General features: G+C 57.5%; 3 protein-coding genes across 10 annotated transcripts; 2 read left to right on the top strand and 1 right to left on the bottom strand.

Moving 5' to 3' along the window:
* Positions 1-8,333: 8,333 nt before the first annotated feature.
* On the top strand, positions 8,334-19,866 carry PPP1R26 (protein phosphatase 1 regulatory subunit 26). Of its 5 annotated transcripts, none has more exons than XM_027615869.2 (3): positions 8,956-9,171; positions 11,215-11,390; positions 11,484-19,866. In XM_027615869.2, exon 3 carries the CDS (start codon positions 11,731-11,733, stop codon positions 15,277-15,279), a length of 3,549 nt encoding a protein of 1,182 aa, XP_027471670.2. In that variant the 5' UTR covers positions 8,956-9,171; positions 11,215-11,390; positions 11,484-11,730; the 3' UTR covers positions 15,280-19,866. The 5 variants fall into 5 exon arrangements, with proteins under 5 accessions (XP_027471667.2, XP_027471670.2, XP_027471669.2 ...); XM_027615868.2 differs by having other exon boundaries at positions 11,463-19,866; XM_027615866.2 differs by lacking the exon at positions 8,956-9,171 and adding an exon at positions 8,334-8,360 and having other exon boundaries at positions 11,215-19,866.
* A 225-nt stretch (positions 19,867-20,091) lies between these two features.
* Positions 20,092-22,890, bottom strand: C13H9orf116 (chromosome 13 C9orf116 homolog). 2 transcript variants are annotated; one of them, XM_027616037.2, is made up of 3 exons: positions 21,811-21,971; positions 21,561-21,639; positions 20,092-20,506 (listed from the first exon to the last, which is right to left on the bottom strand). In XM_027616037.2, the coding sequence occupies exons 1-3, from the start codon at positions 21,954-21,956 to the stop codon at positions 20,318-20,320; spliced, it is 414 nt and encodes a 137-aa protein (XP_027471838.1). In that variant the 5' UTR covers positions 21,957-21,971; the 3' UTR covers positions 20,092-20,317. The 2 variants fall into 2 exon arrangements, with proteins under 2 accessions (XP_027471838.1, XP_027471837.1); XM_027616036.2 differs by lacking the exon at positions 21,811-21,971 and adding an exon at positions 22,606-22,890 and having other exon boundaries at positions 20,095-20,506.
* A 56-nt stretch (positions 22,891-22,946) lies between these two features.
* Positions 22,947-26,325, top strand: MRPS2 (mitochondrial ribosomal protein S2). Of its 3 annotated transcripts, none has more exons than XM_027616003.2 (4): positions 22,947-23,137; positions 23,727-23,852; positions 24,497-24,626; positions 25,240-26,325. In XM_027616003.2, exons 1-4 carry the CDS (start codon positions 23,095-23,097, stop codon positions 25,823-25,825), a joined length of 885 nt encoding a protein of 294 aa, XP_027471804.1. In that variant the 5' UTR covers positions 22,947-23,094; the 3' UTR covers positions 25,826-26,325. The 3 variants fall into 3 exon arrangements, with proteins under 3 accessions (XP_027471804.1, XP_027471807.1, XP_027471805.1); XM_027616004.2 differs by lacking the exon at positions 22,947-23,137 and adding an exon at positions 23,435-23,539; XM_027616006.2 differs by lacking the exon at positions 23,727-23,852.
* Positions 26,326-26,732: the final 407 nt, after the last annotated feature.

Below are 26,732 nucleotides of genomic sequence, written 5' to 3'. Positions count from 1 at the left end.
ATCCGGATGCCTTTGATTTCTTTTTGTTGTCTGATTGCTGTGGCTAGGTCTTCCAATACTATGTTGAATAGCAGTGGTGAGAGTGGACGTCCCTGCCGCGTTCCTGACCTTAGGGGAAAAGCTCTCAGCTTTTCCCCATTGAGAATGATATCCGCTGTAGGTTTTTCATAGATGGCTTTTATGATATTGAGGTATGTACCCTCTATCCCTATACTCTGAAGAGTTTTGATCAAGAAAGGATGCTGTACTTTGTCAAATGCTTTTTCTGCAACTATTGAGAGGATCATATGATTCTTGTTCTTTCTTTTTTTAATATATTGTATCACGTTGATTGATTTGTGGATGTTGAACCAGTCTTGCAGCCCAGGGATAAATCCCACTTGGTCATGGTGAATAATCCTTTTAATGTACCTTTGGATCCTATTGGCTAGTATTTTGGTGAGAATTTTTGCATCCATGTTCATCAAGGATATTGGTCTGTAATTCTCCTTTTTGATGGGGTCTTTGTCTGGTGTTGGGATCAAGGAAATTGTGGCCCAATAAAACGAGTTTGGAAGTTTTCCTTCCATTTCTATTTTTTGGAACAGTTTCAGGAGAATAGGTATTAATTCTTCTTGAAATGTCTGATAGAATCCCCCTGGGAAGCCATCTGGCCCTGGGCTTTTGTTTCTTGGGAGATTTTTGATGACTGCTTCAATTTCCTTAGTGGTTATAGGTCTGTTCAGGTTTTCTATTTCTTCCTGGTTCAATTTTGGTAGTTGATACATCTCTAGGAATGCACCCATTTCTTCCAGGTTATCTAATTTGCTGGCATAGAGTTGCTCATAATATGTTCTTAGAATTGTTTGTATTTCTTTGGTGTTGGTTGTGATCTCTCCTCTTTCATTCATGATTTTGTTGATTTGGGTCATTTCTCTTTTCTTTTTGATAAGTTTGGCCAGGGGTTTATCAATCTTGTTAATTCTTTCAAAGAACCAGCTCCTAGTTTCGTTGATCTGTTCTACTGTTCTTTTGGTTTCTGGTTCATTGATTTCTGCTCTGATCTTTATGATTTCTCTTCTCCTGCTGGGTTTAGGCTTTATTTGCTGTTCTTTCTCCAGCTCCTTTAGGTGTAGGGTTAGGTTGTGTATTTGAGACCTTTCTTGTTTCTTGAGAAAGGCTTGTATTGCTATATACTTTCCTCTCAGGACTGCCTTTGCTGTATCCCAAAGATTTTGAACAGTTGTGTTTTCATTTTCATCGGTTTCCATGAATTTTTTTAATTCTTTTTTAATTTCCTGGTTGACCCATTCATTCTTTAGTAGGATGCTCTTTAGCCTCCATGTATTTGAGTTCTTTCCGACTTTCCTCTTGTGATTGAGTTCTAGTTTCAAAGCATTGTGGTCTGGGGCGCCTGGGTGGCTCAGTTGGTTAAGCGACTGCCTTCGGCTCAGGTCATGATCCTGGAGTCCTGGGATCGAGTCCCACATCGGGCTCCCTGCTCAGCGGGGAGTCTGCTTCTCCCTCTGACCCTCTTCCCTCTCGTGCTCTCTCTCTCTCATTCTCTGTCAAATAAATAAATAAAATCTTAAAAAAAAAAAAAAAAAAGCATTGTGGTCTGAAAATATGCAGGGAATGATCCCAATCTTTTGGTACAGGTTGAGACCTGATTTGTGACCTAGGATGTGATCAATTCTGGAGAATGTTCCATGGGCACTAGAGAAGAATGTGTATTCCGTTGCTTTGGGATGGAATGTTCTAAATATGTCTGTAAAGTCCATCTGGTTCAGTGTGTCATTTAAAGTCTTTATTTCCTTGTTGATCTTTTGCTTAGATGGTCTGTCCATTTCAGTGAGGGGGGTGTTAAAGTCCCCCACTATTATTGTATTGTTGTCAATGTGTTTCTTCGCTTTTGTTATTAATTGCCTTATATAATTGGCTGCTCCCATGTTAGGGGCATAGATATTTACAATTGCTAGATCTTCTTGTTGCATAGACCCTTTAAGTAGGATATAGTGTCCTTCCTCATCTCTTATTACAGTCTTTGTTTTAAAATCTAATTTGTCTGATATAAGGATTGCCACCCCAGCTTTCTTTTGGTGTCCATTAGCATGGTAAATGGTTTTCCACCCCCTCACTTTCAATCTGGGGGTGTCTTTGGGTCTAAAATGAGTCTCTTGCAGACAGCATATCGATGGGTCTTGTTTTTTTTTAAATCCAATCTGAGAGCCTGTGTCTTTTGATTGGGGTATTGAGCCCATTTACATTCAGGGTAACTATTGAAAGGTATGAATTTAGTGCCATTGTATTGCCTGTAAGGTGACTGTTACTGTATATTGTCTGTGTTCCTTTCTGATTTATGCTGCTTTTAGGCTTTCTCTTTGCTTAGAGGACCCTTTCAATATTTCTTGGAGGGCTGGTTTCGTGTTTGCAAATTCCTTTAGTTTTTGATTTTCCTGGAAGCTTTTTATCTCTCCTTCAATTTTCAATGAGAGCCTAGCTGGATATAGTATTCTTGGTTGCATATTTTTCTCGTTTAGTGCTCTGAAGATATCTTGCCAGTCCTTTCTGGCCTGCCAGGTCTCGGTGGATAGGTCTGTTGCCAGTCTAATGTTTCTACCATTGTAGGTTACATATCTCTTCTCCCGAGCTGCTTTCAGGATTTTCTCTTTGTCTCTGAGACTCGTAAGTTTTACTATTAGATGTCGGGGTGTTGACCTATTTTTCTTGATTTCGAGAGGGGTTCTCTGTGCCTCCTGGATTTTGATGCCTGTTTCCTTCCTCACATTAGGGAAGTTCTCTGCTATAATTTGCTCCAATATAACTTCTGCCCCTCTCTCTCTTTCTTCTTCTTCTGGGATCCCAATTATTCTAATGTTGTTTCATCTTATCGTATCGCTTATCTCTCGAATTCTGCCCTCATGATCCTGTAGTTGTTTATCTCTCTTTTTCTCAGACTCTTTATTTTCCATCATTTGGTCTTCTATATCGCTGATTCTCTCTTCTGCCTCATTTATCCTAGTAGTTAGTGCCCCCATTTTTTATTGCACCTCATTAATAGCCTTTTTGATTTCGACTTGGTTAGATTTTAGTTCTTTTATTTCTCCAGAAAGGGTTTCTCTAATAACTTCCACGCTTTTTTCAAGCCCAGCTAGTATCTTTAAAGTCATGATTCTGAACTCTAGGTCCGACATCGTACTAATGTCCGTATTGAGTAGGTCCCTGGCTGACGGTACTACCTCTTGTTCTTTTTGCTGAGGTGATTTTTTTTCGTCTTGTCATTTTGTCCAGAGGAGAATAGATGAATGAGAGAACAAAATGCTCACAGGTTAACAACGTCCCCAGCAAATATACTCTATACAAATCAGAAAAGACCTTCCAGTAAGTGGTCGCTTCTCTGCTCAGAGAGTTGTTGCTATTGTCTTCTTCGGTCTCCTGTTGAGTTCGTAGGTGTTCAGAATGGATTGATCCCTATTCAGCTGAATTCCTGAGACTAGACGAAATCCAGGTCTCCTAATCCTCCACCATCTTGCTCCGCCCCAGGTGACAGATTTTTACAGTTGTTTGGAAGAAAGAGAATTTCCAAAGATGGGCCGAAGCGGGCCGAGCCCCCGTCCCTAGCTCGGGGAGGGGCACACGTACCACGTCAGTCACCTGTGCACAGAAGCACTCATCCGTGCACATTAAATACCTCGCCTAAGTTCTGTGTGTATGAAGCAAAAACACCCATGACTTCAGATGAGAAGAACATGAGAGAAGTCAGAAGGAACAGTGCAACAGCTGGGCACTGCCCCCACCACGGCTGCTCCCCACAGCCTGAGAACAGGAGTCTGTCCAGCCACCTGCCACAACCTGCAGGAGGCTTCACCTCCACCTGCGCCCCCCTGGAGCACAAGGGCAGACCTCATTCTTTCCCAGCGAGGCACGCACCCACACTTACGTCACGAGCCCTGCTGGTGGTCCTTGAGGGTCCTTCGCGTTGATGAGCCAAGAGCAGTCTGGGTAGAGATGCCCCTGTATGAGCCATGTGAGCTCAGGCCAGCTCCTCAAAGTGGGGCCAGTGCATTTCACATTTCGTGGAGGCAGGGATGCAGCATGACGGGGGGGCCTGTGCTGCCCCCAGGGCCTCCGGGGGCTGTCAAACTTCCTTGAGTTGGGGGTGCCTTCTTTCGTTTGAGTTTATGAGAGCATCATTAACTCTGTGAAGGGAAACAGATCTGAATACAGGGCCCTGGCATCTCTACTAGCATGGAGACTCTGGTCCCTGGGGCCCAGCCAGCCCATACGTCTGGAGGTGTATGGAGAGTAACAGGAAGTTCCCTTGGGATCTTCTGTTCCCGTGACAGAAGGACAAATGGAAAACCAGAGGGGAGCAGTGATTGGCCCCAGAACCTGACCAGATGCCCCACCACTGCTGTCCCTGTTGCCACAGTGGCCCACCCAGAGGAAAGCACAGCCATGGACTGTCCTTCCGGAAGCACTGGGCCTGGGTGGAAGAGAGGTCCCTTGTGGGGAGGAAGGGGACCCCACTATTGCAAGAACAGTGGGGACGCAGTCTGTGGGCTCTGGGGGACCCAAACCTGCAGTCAGGAGCCCATTTAGTGGGGAAACCCGAGTTCCCAACACCAAAGCTGACACCTCTTAGGACAGGAGAGGTTTTTGTGTTTGTTTGTTTGTTTGTTTGTTTTTAAAGATTTATTTATTTGTTTTAGAGAGTGCAAGCAAGGGGAGGAGGGGCAGAGGGAGAGGAAAAGAGAATCTCAAGCAGACTCCACGCTGTGTGTAGAGCCTGACACGGGACTCAGTCCCACCTGACATCATGACCTGAGCTGAAACCAAGAGTCAGTCATTGGACTGAGCCAGCCAGGCGAACCAACAGGAGAGTTTTGATAAAAAACAGATGCCTCTTCTTATTCTTCCCTTGAAGACCCTACAATGTGCAAGAGATAAAGCTTCCAAAAGTTAAAAATACATGTGGGTGTGTGCCTGTGTGTTTGCACGTGTGGGTGCGTGCATGCATGTATGTGCACATGTGGGTGTGCATGTGTGCGTTCATGTGGGGGTGTGGGTACGTGCATGCATGTGTGGGTAGGTGCGTGCATGCGAGTGCATGTGTATGTGCGTGTGTGTGTGCACGTGTGAGTGCGTGCATGCATGTATGTGCATGTGTGTGTGTGCATGTGTGCGTTCGTGTGGGGGTGGTGTGGGTACGTGCATGCATGTGTGGGTAGGTGCGTGCATGCGGGTGCATGTGTGTGTGCACATGTGGGTGCACGTGTGGGTGCGTGCATGCATGTATGTGCACGTGTGTGTGTGCATGTGTGCATTCATGTGGGGGTGTGGGTACGTGCATGTGTGTGTGCACGTGTGGGTGCATGCATGCGTGCATGTGCGCGTGTGCGTGTGTACATGCATGCATGTGCATGTGTGCGTTCATGTGGGGGTGTGGGTACGTGCATGTGTGCGTGTGATGCATGCATGTATGTGTGGGTGTGTGCTTGTGCATGTGTGCGTGCATGCAGGGGGTGTGGGTGCATGCATGCATGTGTGGGTAGGTACGTGCATGCGGGTGCATGCATGCGTGGGGATGGTCCGTATGTATTTGAAGGTCGTGCCTTCAGACAGAAGTGGAGAAAGTGCTCTCCCTTCGAAGAGACTGTTTCTTCCCCGCTGCACATTTGGCTTCTGATTTCCTCAGATGAACTCCCGTCCCCCTCGTGTCTTACAGTTCTCTTATTTTGAAATTTAGCCATCAACTGGTGAACCCTTATGAAATCTTGGTATGGTGAAAGCTACCCTAGGCCTCATCCCAAAGCCAGAACCCATATCAGGAAACCTGATAGATTTGGCTATGCACACATTGAAAATCGGTGCATCACAAACAAAAGGTGAATTCCAAAGTTAAAAAGATGAACTGAAACATCGATGTGATGCACACAAGTACACGGGCGAGATGGGCTAAAGCCCTTAATGGACAGAGCTCTAGAGTAAGAAAAAGACACAGGGCCCAAGAGGAAAACAAAACATGCGCAAGAACACGTACAGGTAATCTTCCAAATGGCCAACAGCAAAATCAAAAGATGCTCAACATCACCAGCAGTCAAAGGCATGAAAATCAAAGCACCAAAAAGCCTGTTCTCCGAGACCCCCCCCCCCCCCAAGACCAAACGGAATGCACAGTGTGGCCAGCAGGAGACAAAGGGCTGCAGGGACATGGCGGGGCACATGGCATCAGTCGGCACCTCCGGAGGGCACCTTGGCAAAATGCGTGGTAGTCTTTGGCCCCGCAGTGTCTGTTCTGGGAATTTACCCCGAGGACATACTCAGGCCACTTCCAAGGACACACAGCAGCCCCTCACCTCAGTTCCCACGCTGGCCACGGTCCGGAAGCAGATGACCCTCCTTCGGACGGAGGCTCAGGCCCGCAGCTGCCTCCCGCTGCACCACGACCCTGCGCCCCTCACCTGCGTCCTCCCGCCACGTGGGCATCTCATCCTCTGACGGCGTCCAGGAAGGGTGAGCACAGGGCCACGTGACATTCAGAGAGCGAGACCACAGCCACGTAACTTTACCACGGCGTACTGTTACTGTCGTTCTGCTTTCTTATTAGCCATGTTCTTACTCCCTTCCTGTGCCTAGTTTGCGGCTGAGCTCCACCACAGGTATGTACGTGTAGGAGAGAACGTAGTCCGTGTAAGGATCCGCGCTATCGTGGTTTCAGGCGGCCACTGGGGTCTGGGAACGTATCCCCTGTGGATAAGGGGCCGGGGGCAGGGCTACCATATTATCAAGATGTTCATCACAGTGCTTTTAAAAAAAACTGTCACGAAACATGCCAAAATAGTTACAGTCCACATCTTTGCGGAGTTAGGTTATTAATTACATTTTCTCAAACTCTTTGTAATGAACGAGTATTACTCTCACAATGAAAATATATAGTTTATTAAACCAACTCATGGAAGCATCACAACAATGATTTAATGGGTTTCTTGATGCTTGGCCCCCAAATTCCCCAGACTGGCAAATTCGGAAATGCCCCCCTTATTCCCTGGGAGAAAAAGCCTCTGGCTTTCATCCTGTAAAACCTCTGGAACTTACTAGACAGGAAAGGAACCCCAGCTCCCCCCAGAGGCATCTGGGTGGAGGCCAAGGAGGCCAACGGGGACATACAGACAGACGGTCACTGGGTCTTCTTTCCATCTGCCTCTGTCACCAGCCGGGCTCTGACCGCACCCACACTGGGACCCCAAGCAGCACCTGCAACACACAGGCTGTGGGCAGGGGTGTCTGAGACATGAGGTCTGGTGGCCTGAGAAGAGAGCAGAAACATAACCTGACTCGCCTGTGGGGTGGTTCAGAAGACCAGCTCCCCTCCCCTTCGCAAACAGGCCACGGGGGATGTCCCTTTAGCATGCATCTGCTCCTGTTAGAGCCAGGCTGCAGGTCTGCGCACAAGGCCAGCCATGCAACCCCCCAAGCACAGAACCCCAGCCCCGCAGGCCAGGCCCAGGGCACGCACTCCCAGGTGCTCAGAGACCGGTTGCTGAGTGACTGAGCCACGCTTGCCCTGTAGATCCTACCTGCCCCACTTTCCTGGGAGGGTTACTGGTCTACGCTCAGCCTCCTCGGGTTCCTGATCTCTTAGTCTGGGTGAGGGAACAAGGGCAGACTGAGAAGCAAGGGCCTCGGCTAAAGGCGCAGGCGGCTGGCGGCCTGGGCAGCTTTCCTGGAGAGAAAGCCGGCCCTGGGGCAGGCAGCCTGGGGGACTTGGACTTGGGGGGCCGAGGTGTGGCGGCTTCCAGGGCCAGAGGGCAGGCTCAACTTGGAGCTCAGGGCACACTCGGGCGCGGGGGCAGGAGGCCCGCGCTGCGGGCTCGGTGCCAGGCCCACAGTGGACACTCATGGAGGAACTTCTAGTAACACCGCTGCCGGTCATCACAGCACCAACGTCAGGACGGACCGCCCCTCCGGCTCCCCACTTTCCAGCACTCGCTGGGCGCGCGCGCTGCCCGCGCCGCGCCGGCACCCCCGGGACAGGGCGGCCCCCAGCGCCAGCCCCGCCTCCGGCAGGGCGGGCGGGGGTCACACGTCAGCCACCCCGAACTCCCCGGCGCGGGGGCGCCCCGGGCCGGAGCGAGCCTGGGCGCCCGGTGGCGGGACGCGGGGGGCGGGGGGGTGGGCAGCGGGGCGCGCGGAGCTGCGGGGCGCGCGGGGCCGGACGCCGGGCGGGGGGCGAGGGCGGGGGCGCCCCGCAGCCGGCCGGCAGGTGGGCGCGCGCTTGCGGGCGGGGGTCCGGCGGGCCGCGCGCCTCCCCCGGAACTCGGCCGTGCCATTCCCATGATGCCCAGCCACCGGGCACGGCTTCCGGAGCGCGGCCGCCGGTAGGTCCGGGGAGGGGGCGCCGCCGCCGCCGCCCGCGCCCGCCCGCCCCGCCCCCGGCCCTGCGCGGGCCCGCCGCCTCCCCGGCCCTCCCCTCCCCTCCCCACTACACCCTCCCCTCCCTCCCCGGGGCGCGCGCGCGGACGGCGGGCCGGGGGCGGCGGCGGGCCGGGGCGGGGCGAGTGCGGCCGGGTCGGGGGGCGGGCGCGCCGGGCCGCCGCCTGGCCCGGGCGGGGATCGCGCCCCCGAGGCGGCCCCGAGTCCCTCGGACCCGGCAGCGCGGGGCGAGCGGGCCCAGGTGCGCGCAGGTGAGGCCCGGCGGCCGGCGCTTCCGGCCTGGCCCGGCTCCCCGCCCCGAGCGCGCCCGCGGGCCCGGCCCTCCGGCGGAAAGGCGGCTCCGCCCCGCGCCCGGCCGCGGCTTCCGGGAGGGTCGCGGGCCCCGGCCGGCCCCCGCGGCCCCCGGCGCCCGGGTCCCCGCGCATCCCCGGCGCAGACCCGGGCGGAGGCCGGCCCCGCCCCGCGGGAGGTGCTCGCCCTCACCTGGCCGGGCGCCCGGGGGCCGGGGTTGAGAGGGCCGGGCCGGCAGGGAGGGTCTCGCCCCCCCCCCCCGCGCCCCCAGGCACGGGCAGAGGCCTGGCAGCTTCGCCCGGGGAGAGGTCGTGGCGACCCCGTAGAGCCTCACCTCCCGGCAGGCCCACGCCCACTTCGGGCTCCCCGGCCCTCCTTGTGGGCCCGGTACCCTGACCCTCATGTCCCTCACCCAGCGGGGAAGCTGCCACCTGAGAGGGAAGAATGGAGCTGAACCGCTTCTTGGTGAGCCCAGAGATGTATTTGGGGGCATTTGGTGCAGGGATCCAGACTGTGCAGGTGATAAAGCATAAGCAAGATTCGGCCCTCCCCGGGGTTTGGTGTCAGACTGAGAAGATGTCCGGGTGCCCTCCGAGGCTTTTTCAGTGTTGGCACCATGTGGCTTTGGGGTGCAGGGCTTGGTGCCCCCACGGCCACCCTCCACACCTGGCTCGGGGCTCTGGGGATACAGGGCCCCCGCTTGACAAAGCCAGGGGAGCCCCGCTGCAGCTCACAGTTCTCTCCAAGTATAGTTTTAGGGAGTTTTTCAGAATGATTCATCTTAGGTACTTGATTGTTTTAAAGCCACAAGCTGTCGCTGGAGATTCCCTCTGAATTTTTAACCTCAGTCTTGCAGGAGGTGATCTGACAATTCAGAACACCGCTCACTGGGAGTCCTGGGGGAACGCAGGGAACATGGTTAGTAGAGACCAGACTCCCTCCTCCCCCCCCCCCCCCCCGACACACACACACACACAACTTTGCTACCTAGTGTAGAACTTACTTATGGCAGCCCAGTGCCTTTGGGTTCATCCCTGGGCCCGTTTTTTTTTAAATTGTATTATTGCGGCTTAAGGAGTTAACACTCTTGGTTTAGACTTCGCAGTCCAAGGCCGCCTTGAACATCTCAGGATCTCTGTCATTGTGCCAGGGCAGCTCGAATAATGAGCACAGCAAGGTGGGCCAGTGCAGAGGCCCTCAACTTTGTCATCCACACTGCTCTGTGACTGGGGAGGCTCCCCACAGGGCGATGTTCTGGGAGAGGCTGTGGCCACGGTGAGATACCAGGGTCTGAGAACTGGCAGGTAGCTGCACACGCTCCCTCCAGCATCAGAGCTGTGACCCAGGACAGTTGTGAATTCACTGCAATTAACTGTCTTTGAGGATTAAGTTTTTCCAAACTTGAATTTCAAGCTCTTAAATTCATGCTTTCTGTCAAAAAAAATATCTATCTATCTATCTACCTATCTATCTATCTGTCTTACTAGCTGAAGCTTCAACCTCTGAACTAGATGTTTCTGATTTTTTTTTTACCCTGGCAGTCAAAAATCTATTTCAAAAGTGAGCAAAGGATGCCCCGGGGGGATGAAGACATAATCCCCGAAAAGCTTTGCAAACGTTGCCTGCTGTGTCGTCCCACTGAAACTGGCCTTGAGAATTTCAAGGAATTACAATAGATGCTTTTACAGTACAGTTTCACTCTTTGGGCACGAATCCATAATAGCGAACGGCTTGCTTCTGAATTTGTGGTGCCCTCTGGTTAATTGCTGGTTGCACCTGCTTGGGCATGTCTGCGCCTAGGTGGCCGGACACGCTTTCTTGGAAAGGACTGTGGTGTGTAAACACAAGATGATAGGCTTGTTGGGACAGAAGCTCCTGTTAGAGGAGGATCTGTGTTGAAGGCAAAGCAGATAGGCAGGCCAGTTCCAGTCTACCCACTGACGTTGCACGCGTGGTGACAGCCTCACGTGGCACTATTATGGGGTGGAAATCCGTTTCCCTGTTCATATAAATGCTGCAGAGCTGTTCTCTTGCATCTCAATTGCTCTGCATTCCAATTTTTGGGAGGGGGTGCGGGTGGTCAGGGGAGATGGGAAAAACTGGTGAGGGATGAATAGTTATGTGACGTGTCATGTTTTCTAAGTGACTCTTCACCGAGTACACCATGTTCCCCTCTGCCGCGGTGGTCCCCGACCTTTAGTAGAAAGGCTGTGTGTGAGCAGGCCTTCCAAGTGTTCACAAGACCGGCCCAGCAGCCCTGCTGGTGCAGCCACCTTTGGTCTGAGATGCGGGGGCCAGAGTAACCACAAGGATGGAAGAGGGCGCAGGACAGTGTTTGGGGCGGCTTCTCTGCTAATTAGCTAGACAGAGCAATCCGAGCCCATAGGACTACCTGACAGATACACGTTTGACATTTTTAAATAAAAAGGCTTTAGTATAAGGGACTCTTTCGGGACGTTTGGGGAAATCGTTTTTTAGTTGCTCACCTCACGTCACTTTTTATTTCAGGAGCTTGTTTTTCGCACCAAGAATGCAATGACCCGTGAAGTCTCACTAAGCTTAGATTCACATAGTCATTCTCTTTAACCTGCGAAGAAGCACGTGCGGACTTGATCTCGTTGGCACCTCTTGACAGCCTTTGCTATAAAACCCCGCTTCTCTTGCAGAGAAGATGGAAGGCCCAAGTAGGAGCGCAGGACGGGGAGGGATGCCGGCGCGTGCTTCTGCGTGAGCGCGGTGCTCATGGCTCAGAGCAGTTCCTAACTCGGTCTCCACAGCCCGCCTCCCCCTGCAGCTGAGCACGCCGAGGCCTAGGAAGCATGAGTGACCTGCCCGGCGCCCCCGGCTCGCCGGGCCTCAGCCTCTGACCCAGCCCTCTGGACTCTGGCCCGGCGGGCTGTTTCTCCGTGGCCACGTATACCAGCAGAGTGGCATCAGACCAACGTCCTCTCTTTCCTCTCAGGATGTGAAAGGGGCAGAAAAATAAAGAACCGCCTCTCTGCACGTCTCTCCCCGTCTGCTAGAATGTTTCTCATGAACGCCCCTCCTGTGGTTGCTCTCCAGTCAAAATGGGAGGCCTTTGGCACACCGGGGGGCTTTAGGTTTCCCGGGTGCTTCTCGGAGCCAAAAGAGGGCGTCTCGAGAGCTTCAGTGAGTGCCAAAGTACAGATGGTCATCAGCACACTCCAGAGGGACGAGGCTGCTCTGGGCATGAGCGATGAGCTTGCCCTGCAGAGAAGCCAGAGGGCAGAGAAAGGCCGGGACACCAGGCCGGCCGCCACCCCTGCGTTTGCTGCCTGTGGTCTCGATGCTGATTTTGTCCCCTCGAGGGAGGAGGAGGCTGCAGACTTTGGCCCCTTGGTGCTGGATTCGGACAGTGACGACTCGGTGGACCGGGACATTGAGGAAGCGATCCAGGAGTACCTAAAGGCCAAGAGCGGGGCCGCCCAGCCACCTGGGGCCACAGATGGGAGCAGGCGGTCCAAACCAGAGGTTCCTCTGAGTAGTGCCCCGACTGCCCCGTGTCCCCCGAAGTTTGCACCCAGCTCAGGAGGCGCCCCTGGCAGCTGCGTGGGAGCCGGCCAGGACCGGGGCTCCGCCTCCCCGGTTAGCGTTAGCAGCGATGACTCCTTCGAGCAAAGCATCCAGGCAGAGATTGAACAGTTTCTGAACGAGAAAAGACAACACGAGACCCCAAGATGTGATGTTTCCGTGAACACGAAACCAGACCCCAACGATAATGCAGCCAGATCAGCATTTAGATCCAGCAAAGAGCCGACAGCCAAGGCACATCGGCAGGAAGTGATGGGACCCTGCAAGGACTTTCTCTTCCGGAAACCTCCCAGGCTAGCGAAGGTGAGCACACGGCCCCGAGGCCTCAGGTCCAAGGCCACTGCTGAGCCGGCGAGTGCGGACGGCGCGAAGCCAGCCACCGCTGCTGGCCGCCCTGCAGAAGCAGCCCAGAGTAAAGGTGTGGTCAGGAGGAGCGCTGGGCGGAGGACGAAGCGAGCCAAGAGCGTGGCCCTGGTGTGTAAGGCATCCGGCTCCAGCAGTGATGATGGCATTGAGGAGGCCATCCAGCTGTACCAGCTGGAGAAGAGGAAGGAGGCGGGCAGAGACCCGCCGCAGAGAACGCCGCTCGGGGAGGGGAAGGGGCCTGACCCTCCAGCACACAGCACAGGCCACTCCACGAAAGGTGCTTTGCCCGAAACCCATAGGAAAACACCAGGCAGGAAGAAGCAGGTGGTCCCAAAGGCCATGGACCTTAGCCCAGGTGGCCCTGACCCTGACCACCCCTCCAAGCCACCCAGAGATCCCAGAGCTGCCGAAAACGAGCTTGTGGATCGGCCGCCATGCCGGGCAGACACGTCCGCTGAGCTGATGTGCGCCGAAGCAATCTTGGACATTTCCAAAACCATCCTGCCAGCCCCCGCGGGGGGCAGCGAGAGACCCCCGCCTGCCAGCCCGCTCTCCTGCCCCCGAACCGTGCCTTCCCGCTGTGATGGGGACAGCAGCTCTGTGGACAGCAATGACAGCATAGAACAGGAAATCCGGACGTTCCTGGCTCTGAAGGCTCAGTCAGGGGCTTGGCTGGCCCGAACAGAGAGCTTCCCGCAGACCACACCGAGCCCAGCGCCGCCACCTGGCCCTGGGGTCCCCAGCTCTAAAACGCTGGACCTGTCGCTGAGCTGCAAAAGGAAACGCAGAGGAGTCAGCCATGCTGTGCCACCATCCACACCTAAGAAAGCGAGAGAGACGGCGCAGGAGGGCGCCCGGGATGCCGACCACAGCCCCGTGAGCACACAGCCTGGCCAGGCCCCCAGGGCGGAAAGCCAGACCAGGGCCCAGCCCCTCCCCTGCAGGCCGCTTGAGCTGGGTGACCAGCACGGTGGCCCCAACGCCAGGGGCAGCGTGTGGCCCGGGCACGGGAAGGCAGCCCCAGCGAGGAGTGCAGGGGAGCAGGGGAGCTCTGAGGACAAGAGCAGCTCCCTGGACAGCGACGAGGACCTGGACACTGCCATCAAGGACCTACTGCGGTCCAGGCGGAGGCTCAAGAAGAGGTGGAAGGACCCCAGGGCTGCGTGCAAGAGGAAGGTCAGGTTTAGCACCACTGAGCCCCAGTTCTTGGATAAACTAGGCGGCTTTCGGAAAGACTGGAAGGACAGAAGCCCCCGTCTGTTGAAAAGCTGCCTCTCGAAGCCCAAAAAGGACAGCAGGGAGAACCTAGGGAAAAAGCCTTTGAGTGTCTCCTGCAGAGACAGAGAGAGAACCAGGGCAGACGGCGCCGGCCCCGGGGATGCGCCCCCCGCCCCCCAGCTCAGGAGAAGAGCCTCCGAAGGGAATCTGTTCTGCCGTGAAGCCGACGCCTGTGAACTTCAGGGTGCAGCCCCCAGCTCCCAGCCTCCGCCCGAGGACAGCAGCTCCGTGGACAGTGACGACAGCATCGAGCTGGAGATCAGGAAGTTTTTGGCCGAAAAGGCCAAGGAGTCCGGGAGCAGCTCAGAAGCCCCAGGAGGAGTCCCAGGCACCCCGGGGATGGGGAGCGGGCCCAGGCTGGAGCTGCCGTGCCAGAAGGTGCCAGCACCCGCCCTTGCCCTTCACCCCGGTGTGTGCACACGGAGCCAGCGGGGCAGAGGCGGGCCTCAGCTGGCCGAAGGCCTGGAGGACACGGGGAGAGCCTGCCTTCTGGGCGGGAGGAGCAGCCCCCGTGCAGAGCAGGCCTGCCTCCCTGCAGCCGTGGCCAGGCGCCCCAGTGTGGGGGGCGCCCTGTGTGCCAAAGGGCCAGCTACTGGCCGGCGACTGGTTTGCACTCACAAAGATCAGAGCCCAAGAGGGACCGAGCGTGCCAGGGAACGTGCTGTCGGGTCGCCGCCCTCTCGCGTTCAAGCGGGCGCCTGGGCAGAAAGCCCCGGTGTGGCCTTTGCTGTGACCACGCAGGGCCAGAGCCCACGGACTCGGAAGCCGGGAGCAGATGGGCTGGGGAGCCCCCAGGCTGGCCTTGCCCTCCCGTGGGCCAACTTTACCCACCAGAGTCGGTTGCAGAGCATGTGGGCGCTGAGCCCTGAAGGCAGGGAGGCTGTGTGGAGAGGGGCCCTCGGGGGCCAGAGAGACCAGGGGCCGGAGGGCCAGGACCCCAAGAAAGGCCTGCCCTTCACGGGCTTCTCCTCGCTGCTGTCCACACAGCTATTCCACTTTGGAAAGAGCGCCTCCTGGGGGGGCAAGCCCGCCAGTGTCTTCAGCCCGCCCCTGAGTCTGCCCCTGCAGGGCCCATCCTTCTCGGCCTTCAGAGAGACCCCGGTGGGCCACAGTCCCGTGTTTGGAAGCTCACACCTGCTCGCGAAGAAGGAGGGGGGACACTGGCCCAGCCGGAAGTCCCAGGCGGCATGCACTCTGCACACCAGGAGGAACTCAGGCTCTGAGGAGGACGTTCTAGACCTGAGGTACAGGCGGAGGGCCGTCAGTGGAGGCGATGAGGCCCCGGACGCCTTGGGCAGTGAGTCCAGTGAGCTCAGTGACACCTCCGTGGAGGAGGGCGGTGGCCCGGGGGCCAAGGGCAAAGCCCTCCAGCCGTGAGGATGCTCACGGCTCTGTCTTCACGGGAAGCAGACAGACACGCAGGTACCTGTGTGTGCGTGTGACGCTCACCACCCCAGGACGGAAACCAGAGGCCACTCTGCTCCGCCTACAGCTGTACATATTATGTCCACTGGGAGCCATGGTGTTATTTAACGAATGTGTCCTGGAAAATATGATTTTTGTAGCTTTTTTGTAAATTATTTAAAGTGCTGTAAAAAATATTTTTGGAAAATACAGTTGTTTGGTTTTGTAGGGCGTGCCTAACCGCAGCTTTCCATGGCATACAGGCGAGTGTTAGACAAGTGGACACGTGACCATTGCAGCCAGGGTTGACGTGAACCCAACTCTGATAGTTTGGGGCGATTGCTGCTTGAAGGTAGCAGTGGCCACCCACCCACCCCAAGAATCACAAAGGCGCCCGCAGAGGTCTCTGCCGGGAAGCTGCCGGACAGCACCTGTGACATAGGGGCCCCCGGTCCCGCGAGGCCAGAGAGAGGCTTCTGGACGCCGCACTTGGAGACATCTCAAAGCACAAAGTTCAGCAAGCACACGGACTGGCCGACCCCTGTTGCACGTGGAAATGCCACGGGAGGCCTCAACGGCACGCCCGGTCCACACCCAGCCCGTGGTATTTCATGCCCAGCCCTGTGCGACCCCCGCAGGATTCTAGCGGCTCAATAAAGCTCTTTTTCCATGGGAGCCACTGTTTTCCAGTTTTAGTCACAGTTCCAAAGGGTAACAGACAAGGTGTGTGTTTTAAATGTCCTTTTCTTGATCTGGGTGCCAGAACACACAAGACTCGAGCCACCTGACCAGTCCTGGTGCCCAGACACCTCTAGAGCCCAGGACGAGGCCCAACACCCTCCAGGGACCGGGGCCTCATCGAGGTGTGTTCTCACAACCCAGCAGTCGTGCCTGGCGGCTTTCCGAGGGCCTGCCTCCCCGCCCGGCAGGACCAGGGCCGAGCCCTGCGAGGTGCGTGGTCGTGGGCAGGGCGCCGGGCCTCGCGGTGTGTTTGAGCCGAGCCGCGGTGCCTTGCCAGGTAGAGAAGAGCACGGCTTCCTGTGCCTTCTGCTCAGAGGCTGCTGTGGGGACAGGAGGGCAGCAGCATCCCGTGGGCCGGACGCTCAGCGGTCGTGGCGTTGCTGCGCAGCTGTCCGGCAAACTTCTATCAGTGACCCTGGGCTTTACGACTCACCGCTGCAATTTAGCTGTGATGGACTTGGAGCAAGGTTGACCTTGCAGCGGGGTTTAGCTGGTGTTCAAAAATGCAAGTGAATTTCCTGGGGTTTAGCAGCACGGCACCTCTGCACCCCAGCCTGCCCGGCACCTGCACCCCAGCCTGCCGGGCACCTGCACAGGTGCATTTGCCAGTGCCCTTCCAGTTCTTATACTCACTTAGGTGCTTCCGGGAAAAACAGTTCAATTTGTGCAATCCATGCTTTAAATTTTATTTAATTTTTAGAGAGTGCTCTTAACACTTGAAAACAAAAATCAGCCTGTTTTGTACATAAGAACTGGGTTTTTAAAACGCTAATAAATCCAGCACTGCTCATGAATCAGCTCACGCAGCTTGTCTTCCCTGGAGTGGCCTTTGTGGGATGATGCCAAGAGGGTCCACCCGTGCATTTAGCCCTGAGCACCCCTCACCCCCTTCTGGATCTCCCCTAGACCCGGCACCCTCCGCACGTGCTTCCTTCCTGCTTCCCGGGTTCCTGCCACGTCTGCCACGCCGACCCCCATGCATCGTGGTTCCTGGGCAGCGTGGGCACTGCCGTTCACATGTGCCTTGTGTTCACACTTGCTGGGCATAAGCCTGCTTGTGCTGGCCCATCCCTGGGACCACCGACACGCTCCTGCTTCTGCACCCACACCCGAGGTCAGCTCTGGCACACACTGGGGCCAGCCCAGAGGTACCCCTGCACCCTGTCTGGAAGGGGGGCTGCAGTGGGGTGAGCGAGTGGGGCCTGGCACTGCAGCCATGAACGGCAGAGTCCTGGGAGCTGCTGCACAGGACCCCAGGTGTTCACCCACCTGTGATCCTTAAGAGATCTGTAATCCTTAATCACTTCCCAGGGAAGGAGGGGTCTGTGTGTCTGGGGCTAGAGGCTCATTCATTTAATGCAAAGAAGGGGAGAGGCCTGATTTTCAGTAGGTCATCCTGGGACTCACTGCGTCTCTCTGGACAGAACGGGCACAGGTGGAATGGAGGTGTGAGGGGAGGGAGAGCCCTGGCGCTAGTGTGTGATGCCCACCACCCACATCTAGAGAGGGAGGGTCTTCCACAGACAAGGCTCCGAGTCTGAATTGTCAGCAGGTTTTCCCAAGCTGAGACGCACTTGCGTGGGGAAACCAGGCCCTACATTTAAGTTGCTAGCCCCTTTCCTGCTCCTTTACAAATATGAAAGCATTGCGACCTTGATTTCCCCATCCCTCAAAATTAACTGAAGGGCCTGCTGAGGGGACCCACCATCCACATCTGCAGATCGCAGCCAGGTCTACTCCAGGGGAGGCTGACCGGGAGCGGGGAATAGTTTGTTGTTTGCAGGATCTTCGGGGCTTCTGCTCTGCTGTGCTCTGGACGAAGAGATGTTCCCCCGTGTTGACGAATTTCCTATCTGAAACTTTATTCTAAGTCGCTATAACTGAGAGGCGAAAAGCTACTGAAGACCGGTCTACAGGTGTACGTGAAAACACATGTCCAGTGTTGGAAGTCTCTGCTTTCCACCCCACCCGCAGCCACGCTGAGTGACGAATTAGTGAGGTCTTCTGAAGCCCTATTTCTCGGTGTTTCCTCTCATGGTGGGAAAAATCGGCCTCACACAGCCAGGCCTCCTCGGGGGAGGACAGGCTCTCCTGTCGTCGCCGTCTGGGGATGCTGTGCTCGCCTCTTTGTTAACGGTTCTGACCGCAGCGAGGCCTTGGAGAGACATCAGGACCCAGGTCAGAGAGTGGCAGGGTCCTTCCCCCCGCCTCGGTGCCCCGGGGGAGCAGGCTGACTGCAAGCCCAGGGCAGGGTCTTGCAGCCCTCCATAAGACCGCCCAACTGCATACTCTTCTCCCTGCTCCATGCTAAAGATTCCAGCAGGAAAACATGCCAAAAAGATCCATTCATCATCACCGGAGTTCCTGTAAGACTTGTTGTGTGCAGAGTCAGGGCCAGGACCGCGGGGTCCGATGCCCGTGGCCACGCCTCCCTGGGTACACCCCAGGTGGGCTCCAACCCAGGGGCTGCAGGGCCCGGACTCACCCCAGGGGATGATGTCAACATCCTCCAAAACCTTTAGCGGGCAGACAGGAGTGTGGCCACCCTGCAGCTCCAGGGCCCCGGCCCCAGGACGCAGATGCCGGGAGCCCGAGCCAGAGACACTCCTGGGCTTTTGGGAAGACGGGCATACATGTTCTATCAAAGTTACTTCTGTTTTCCATCTTCCCAGACGTTTATTCTATGGAGAGGATTCCATTTAGAATACACGTAGAGTCTAGCTTTACCTCGTTAGCAGCGCTGACAGCACAGCGTATTAGCCAGGGTGCGTGAAAGCACCCCGCGCCCGTTAGGATGCACAAGTCCGTCCGGGAGGCCGCCAGGGAGCCCAGTCCAGTCGGCCCCACCACGGCCTTCAGCCGGCAGCAGGAGGCTTGTCCCACCAACGGGGCCTCCCGTGCACTTGGCTTGGACCAGTCCCGAGTGCAGCACTCACGGGCGGACGGTTATTCTGTGCCATGGCTCTGTCCCTCCCTGGAGTCGCTGGCCTGCTGTTCACTACCGCCGAGGAAGGAACTCGTTCTTTTCGGTGAGTTTAGAAATTGGTTAAAAAGGCCCTCTTTTTCTTGTTTTGATTTCCACAGAAGCTAAACACAGAAGTGTCCTCAGTATTTCGGTATTTTTTGTGAAGGGCTGTACAAGCTACTTTCCGGTCTGATGCCTGGAAGAGTCCACTGGTTTCGCAGCTTAGAAAATCACCCCCACAGAGCCTGGCCTCAGGCTCCGCGTCGCATCTTTTCATCAAGAGTATTTTATTTTCTCTGGAAACCATTTCCATCCCAAATTGGACATTAAGAATGTTGCCAAAACGTTTACTTACGCATATTAATAATAAAAAGGTCCTAATGAAGAAAGAACCAGGCACCGTGTTGAATCTCTTCCCACATTCATGGGACTAAGACTTTTGTGAATGAGTTGTCATCCGGGGAAGGGAACAATGACTTCGTCAGGAGCCCGTGCTTCCGGGCTTCCTACGATGAACAAGTCCTGCTCTCAGGAAGGAAGGAGGGAGAGCTAAGTCTGAAAGACAGACAGACACCGGCCCAGAAGAACTCTCCTCATTGAGGACCCGCTACATCATAGCAAACATAGATCGAGAACTGCAGAGAGAAGAGTGTGGAATTCCCTGCCTGCTGGTTTTTTAACTTTGTACTGAAAACTGAAAGTGAACGGCAAGAGAGAAGTCCCACGTACACCTCACCCCCTCCATAGATCTGGCCTCCCGGGCCTGCCCCTCGGTGGCTGTGGGGCATTCGCAGGGACCCCAAGCTGGCCAGTGTGGGTCAGGGACAGGGCACTCCTGCTGGTCTTCCCCACGCGGCTCCTGTCCTCGCCCCACGCACGGCACCCGACCCTCCCGCCGTGGCCTCGCAGAGTTGGTGCGGATTTTCGCCAGGGCGCTTTATAACAGAAACCCACTCCATGATTTGTCATATGAAACGGCACCCAGGAGAGACACAGGGTGGGCTACCCAGGCATTCCTGGCATCAGGCCACAACTCAGGGCCCAGGACGCCCACGGTCCTGCTCCCTGATTACCGATGAGTCGGGAATTCAGGATGTGGCAATGTGTTTAATGCAAGGTCAAGCTATTAGCATCTTTTCCATCTTAGACGTGAAACAGAGCGAATAGGGCATTAAGAGCCCCATCTGCATATTTTTCTAATCTAAAGAGAAAAAACACTTTCAGGAAAAGCAGTGAAGTTGACAACTGGGCAAATGATGAGAGAGTAGGGGGAACACTTCATCCCTGAGGGCATCAGGAGGCCCCTCAATCACAGATGGATGGCTTGTTGATGTTGTAACTGGGGTGGAAGTTGAACCGGTCATAGGAGGTGATGTAGTTGTCGGGACCTGTCACAATGCTCTTCTCCATGCAGACGTTGAAAGTATTGTTCCGGAACATTCCACCAGCTGCAAGTTGTCTGGAAAATTTGTTCGAATTTGGATAAAATACTTTCTGGAAGTGAAAAGGGACACTCGGATTAATGGGGCGTGGGAACACCCCTGAGCAGTCAGCCACGAGGCATTTCTAAGAAAAGTAAGAATTTGTAAGAAAATGTCATCTCTGTTCCCAGGAAGCAGAGAGTCGGGGTGGGCAGGATGGCCCAGTTCGCCCCAGACCATCCCAGTTTATACCCAATGTCGGGAATAATTGTTGACAGTGCCTCTGTTCACCCTGGGTGGACAGCAGGATCATCTGCGGGCCACCTGCCCCATGTGACGCCCAGGGTTCTGCTCCTGCCACTACGCCGCTAGACAAGTTACTGGACCTCTCTGAACTTCGGTGTTCTCTTCTGTAAGAGCCATCCGTGAGTTTCAACCCTGACCGCAGGTTCGAATCCCTTGTGGAACTTTAAAACGCCTCTGACGCCCCCACCCCACCAGCCCAGGGGCGTGGGGAGGCGCTGCCCTCGTGGGGGGAGGCCCCCAAATGGGTGGCCCTACTGTCCTGGATACCCAGGGGACGCTTGTGTTGGTCCACCTGGGCCTAGGAGGGGCATCAGGAGGGTTTTAGAAGGGGTTTCTAGACCTCCAGACTGTGAAGTCGATCTCAAAAAGGGGGTGGGGATTCCCCAAAGGTGCACAGATCCCCACATCCACCCATGTGCCTTGTGCAACCTGAGATTTGGGCCAGTACTGCCTCTTAAGGTTGCGAGTTAATTAAAATCAAGTATTATTCCAGAAAGAAAGCAGCTGTTCACTTGTTTGCCTCAGAACTCACTGCCGTAAGGTACCAGAGGTGGTGGTGTCCACCTGTGAAAGGGGCCAGTCTTTTGGGACATCTTAAACCAGTCTACACGCACCTTTTTCATCCTTAAAAACATTTCATTGCTAAAGTTGCTCGCTCACTTATTTCTACCCTGCCCTGTTTAGAAAGGATTTGATGTGCCCCCTCCGGCTTTGTGATGTTGGAACTTTGGGCCCCTCCCTGCCACCTTTTTGAGAAATCCAGGGTGGTGGCCTCCTCCTGGAGATGTTCCATGACACACACACACACGCTTCCCACATACCGGCATCTCGTGCACAGTCGGGGCTCTGCTCCCATAAGCTTGGTTACTGGTCCTGTACACCGAGACAGGCTCCTTGGTCCTGGCAGATGAGAAACACCCTCTATTTTCCATTCAGTTATTCTAATGCTGCCCAAGCCACAGCCTTAGAATATTTTGACAGAGCTCTGTTGGGAATGCCACAGGTTGGCAACACGGCTGTGAACGCGGGCTCCGTGGGATTCAGGTTCAGCTTCCCTGCCTCTCTGCTCACCTCCACCCCTGCTCTTCCTGAAGGCAGGGCAAAGCCCGAAAGAACTCCCAGATGGCAAATGCAGCCCTCAACCCTGGCAGGGTCTTGGCACACGCTGTAATGTGCTGGGTAGATGGGTAGGTCAGAAGTGGTGGCTCAGCCTCCATACCCTGCCACTCGGGGGGGGGGGGTCCCTCCACTCTGAGCCTCGTGAAGAAAACATGCCTACAGTCTCTGATGCTGACACAGAGTTTAACTGAGTGGCTGTGGTTCAGAGGTCAGCGCTGCCTTATGCCACCAGATCTTGGGCAAGACGCTATCCTTCCATACCCCAGCTGTCCCTCCTGGAAAACAAGGATAATAATGAACCCCGTCCCCAGGACTGCAGAGGAGACTAGGGGAGGGAGGGCAGGGCAGGTGTGGTGAAGGGTTTACTACGATGTATGTCTAAGGGTTTGCAATGAACAGCTCGGGTTGCCAGATTCTCATTCGGCAGAGGCTCCTCTCAGCCTAGAGACAGAAGACTTATCCCCGCACAAAAGCGTGGCGCTGGGCCCAGTAGCGGGCTGTGGGATTTCCTGGCCACCCCTGCTCTTCCTGCAGTGACTGGAGCCCCCGCCCCCCACCCCACGGCTAGTGCTCCTGCAGTTTCAGGCACTTTCTCGCTCACTGGGTGCTAACAGCTGACCCCGCGTTTGACTTGGGCTCCAGGGCAGGCTGGGGACCTGGGGACTCCTGCCTCCGAGCCTAGTGGGCAGGGCCGCCACTCTAGCCCCTGCGCGGGCCAAGTGGCCCCTGACGGACCTCCGTCCTCACCCATAGCCCCGAAACCACGCCGGGTTCTTGAACCTGGCCGGCAGGCCCTCGTCCACGCGGTAGTAGTCGCTGGTCCTCTGCGGGGGCGCGGGGGCCGGGGGCGTGGGGGCCCGGGGCTCCGCAGCCACCGCGCACTCTCGGGGGCTCTCCTCCGACATGCGCCGGTGCTCCGGAGCTGCGGCGGGAGACCGCGGGAGGCGGCGCGGCGTCCCGTTGCCGGGCGACGGCCGGGTCACCTGACCGGGCGGCCCCGCCTTAAAGGCGTCGCTTCAAGCGGCCGCGGGACCGCAGGCCGCTCCTGAGCGGGGGCGGGTCGCGCGCACGGCCTCCCGCCCCCCTCCCCCGGTCCCCAACATGCAGGGGGAACCTCAGGCCTTGGGCTTCACCCGCGAAAGGCCCACTCCCAGCTCCGCACGGCCGCTTCCTGCGTGCCTGGGCGTCCCCGGGCCCGGACGTCTTGCAGACTCCAGATGCGCCTAATCTTATGGGATGCTCCCTGGCAAAGCGGCAGGTTGTACTGGACTGGCCACAGGTGAGGAGGGCCCCCACGGAGACGGCGGCTCGTGCGGGGTGCAGGGGCGAGCTAGGGGACAGGGCGGGGAGACGCGCTCCCTCACACCCCGCACTCGCCCCGACCCCAACCTGTCCCTCCTTCCTCGCGTGTCCGTGGCGCCCGGGCCGGCGGCGGGCCGAAGTCGGGCTCGTGCACCCCTGGCCGGCGCGCGCGGACCCGAGGGAGGCCCGCGGTCCCACAGGGCGGGGCTGGTGGCCGAGCCGCAGGGCGCGCAGACGCACCTCCGGGCCGGCAGGCGGCGCTGCGGCGGGGGGGCGCTGGCGGCGGCGGAAGGAGCGCGGCAGCCAGAGCGCGTCCCTGCCTTGTCCGCCCTCTGCGCCATGGTGCCCGCTGCGACCGTACCCCGGCTGCTCGGCGCCGGTGAGCGCGCGCGGGTCCCGGGGGCGCGGGGGGGGGGGGGGCGGGCCGGGGCGGGGTCTCTGGGGGAGCAGGGGGGCGGTGGGACCTGCTCCCAGGCCTGCGGGTCACGCGGCGCCCACGGCGCGGGGAGCCGGGCCCGCAGGGACAGCGGCCGGGCGTGCGCGCCACCAGCCTGCTCCCTCCCCAGGTGTCTGGCCCAGGCCGCTGCGGCCGCGTCTGCTCCAGAGCGCGACCCCGGGGCGAGCCCGACCGGGCGGCAGGACACTGGCAAGCGCCGCGACGCCCGCCGTCAGCGGGCCCGAGGACAGCGTCGGTAACGCAGGCTCCTCCGCGGGCTTAGGGGGTTGAGGGGACGGCGCCTGGCCTCCCATTCGGGGTTGAAATCGTCTGCCACGAGGAGTCCCGAGTGCCCTGGCTTCGTTGGGAAGCCCTGGGGAGGGGGTGCGGGCCCAGGAAAGAATGGGCATCCTGCCTCCCTCTCCTGCCCCAGCAGCCCCACATGCCCTGGGCAGGGGTCACCTGCCCTGGAAGCGGCGCTGCCCTGCCCTCCCTCTCAGCCACCCTCATCCGGGAATATGGGGCTAAGGCCACCGCACTCCTGGGGGGGGTGGGGGGAGGGAGACGTTAACACGTGGCTTGGCTCCTTGGGAGGTGCCCTCTGCCCTGCTGAGTCCTCCCTGGACTCCTGATGGGGGGACCTTCCTCTGGTGGCTGGGAGGTACCAGAAGGACCTCAGAAACCAGCTGGGCCCCTCCTTTTTGGGTGAAGACTGGACCGGGGTTACCCAGGAGCACAGTCAGAACCTGGCTCCAGCCTGTCTCCTGGAGAGGACCCTGTGGCACCTAGGGCTCATCTGCTGGGCTTCACTGCCCCTCCCCGCCCCCATGTTGCTCCCCTCCACGGTTGGGAGCTGGGGGGGGGCACAGACCACGGCATCCTCTCCCCCCACCATCCCAGATATCAGCGACAAGATCCTCAGTGAGCCCCTCAAGCACTCCGACTTCTTCAATGTCAAAGAGTTGTTTTCCGTGAGAAGTCTCTTCGATGCCCGCGTGCACCTGGGCCACAAAGCAGGCTGTCGGCACAGGTAACGGACGCCCCGGGCCGGGTGTGGTGGTGCCGGTGGGGCCGGGGACCCTCCAGCCTCAGGATCCATGCGGTCCACGGCCCCTTTCACAGTGGCACGTATCGGTGTGAGTGCAGGCCCGTCGTCAGACTCCGCTTTGGTCCCCACACCAGACTTCGTACCTGTGAGACTCCCGGCCCTCTAGCAGGGGCAGACCCGCCACTGGCAGCTCCTGTGAGCCAGGGCGGGGGCGGGGGGCTCCAGGCTTGCAGAGAAGGGTCTCAACGGGACGGCTGCGTTGCAGATGTTTTGGAGGGACAGTTGGGAGGCCAGGGAGGGAGGTGGTTGGAGACATCCAGGGGGACGACGATGGGGCCCAGCTCCCAGGGGCAGAAGAGCTGGAGGTAACCGCCCGCCCCCCCCCCCCGCCCCGCCTCTTGGCTGTCACTGGACAAGGGTCTCCACTGCTGTCATGGTGGTGGAGTTGCAAATTGTGCCAGTTCTGGGGATGGTGTACCCTGGAGGCCATGGGCCTCGCAGCCCCCAGGGCTGTCCACAGAGGGCCCCGGCGGTTGCTGGCCGAGGTTGGCCACGTGCATTTTGCCCACTCTTGCCTTGGTGGGGTCTCCGGCAGGTTTATGGAGCCGTACATTTTTGGGAGCCGCCTCGGCCAGGACATCATCGACCTGGAACAGACGGCCGCACACCTGCAGCTGGCATTGAACTTCACGGCCCACGTGGCCTATCGCAAGGGGATCATCTTGTTTGTGAGCCGCAACCGGCAGTTCTCACACCTGATTGAGACCACGGCCCGGAACTGTGGCGAGTACGCCCACACCCGCTACTTCAAGGGCGGCCTGCTGACCAACGCCCCGCTCCTCTTGGGCCCCATGGTCTGCCTGCCAGACCTCATCATCTTCCTGCACACGCTCAACAACGTCTTCGAGCCCCACGTGGCTGTGAGAGACGCGGCCAAGATGCACATCCCCACGGTGGGCATCGTGGACACCAACTGCAACCCCTGCCTCATCACCTACCCCATCCCTGGCAATGATGACTCGCCCCCGTCCATCCACCTCTTCTGCAGGCTCTTCCAGACCACCATCAACCGGGCCAAGCAGAAGCGGAGGCAGATGGAGGCCCTGTATCGGCTGCAGGGCCCAGAGGGGCCGGGGGCCTGGGTTCAGGGGTCGGCTGCCTCTCCTTCCCTGGGAGCCTAGGCTAGGCTGGACCTGGGTCCCTCCCGGGACGGACCCACTCCCCTCTCGAAGGAGAGTGGCAGCCAAGCCTGCCCCTAAGCTGGGAACCCCTTCCCCTTCTTGGCCATGGTCTTTAGCAGGTTCCCCATTGCGCTAGGCATTGATTGGGTCCCTGCTTTTGGTGACCGTTCTGGCAGCTGCCCCCCCCCCGCGCCGGGGCCCCACTTCAGACCCATGGGGCCCAGCAGGCACACAGAGCAGGCAGCCCGTCCAGAGAGGACCCATCGGGAAACACACTTGTCCCGGAGACTGAAAAGCCTCACACCTTGAGTTTTGTCCTCTCACTTTTCAGTCCCTGCCAACCTACACCACGGCCGGGCTGCTTCCTCCACGGCACGGTCTCTGGGGCTGCTGTGTCACGTGAGGCCACAAGGCGAGTCCCCCGGAGGATCCCATCTGGGTTGGGACGGGCCAGGCCAAGCAGACAGCATGATTCCCACAGAAATAAAGCTTATGTTTGGACAAATGTGGCTCTGGGGCCTGTGGCTTCCACAGTGTGGCTTATGTGCTTTTGCTCTTGGATATGTGGCATTTGTGAAACCCTCACGGGGCCACAGTACTCTCAAGCTTCATGTGCTCAAGCCACTTGGCACTTGGTGGCACACACGGATTTGTGGGGCCTTCCCTGCAGCACCCGTCCCTCCGAGCTCCAGAGAGGCTGGCTATGAGGAGCCAAGACCCCTTGAAATCCAAATGCGGCGTAAAACCAAGCTGTGAATGGGAGTCCTGGGACCTGCGTGCGGCCAGAAAGCCACACGAGCCTTGAGAAGCAGGCGGTGGAGGGAGGGGCGTCCCAGGCTGGCCCCCGGGCCACTCAGGTCTGGGCTGGACAGTGAGCAACGTGGGGGGAGGCAGAAGACACATGCAA

Source organism: Zalophus californianus, chromosome 13 (assembly GCF_009762305.2).
Source record: "Zalophus californianus isolate mZalCal1 chromosome 13, mZalCal1.pri.v2, whole genome shotgun sequence".
NCBI lineage: Eukaryota > Metazoa > Chordata > Mammalia > Carnivora > Otariidae > Zalophus > Zalophus californianus.
This window is presented reverse-complemented; position numbering and strand designations above follow the sequence as displayed.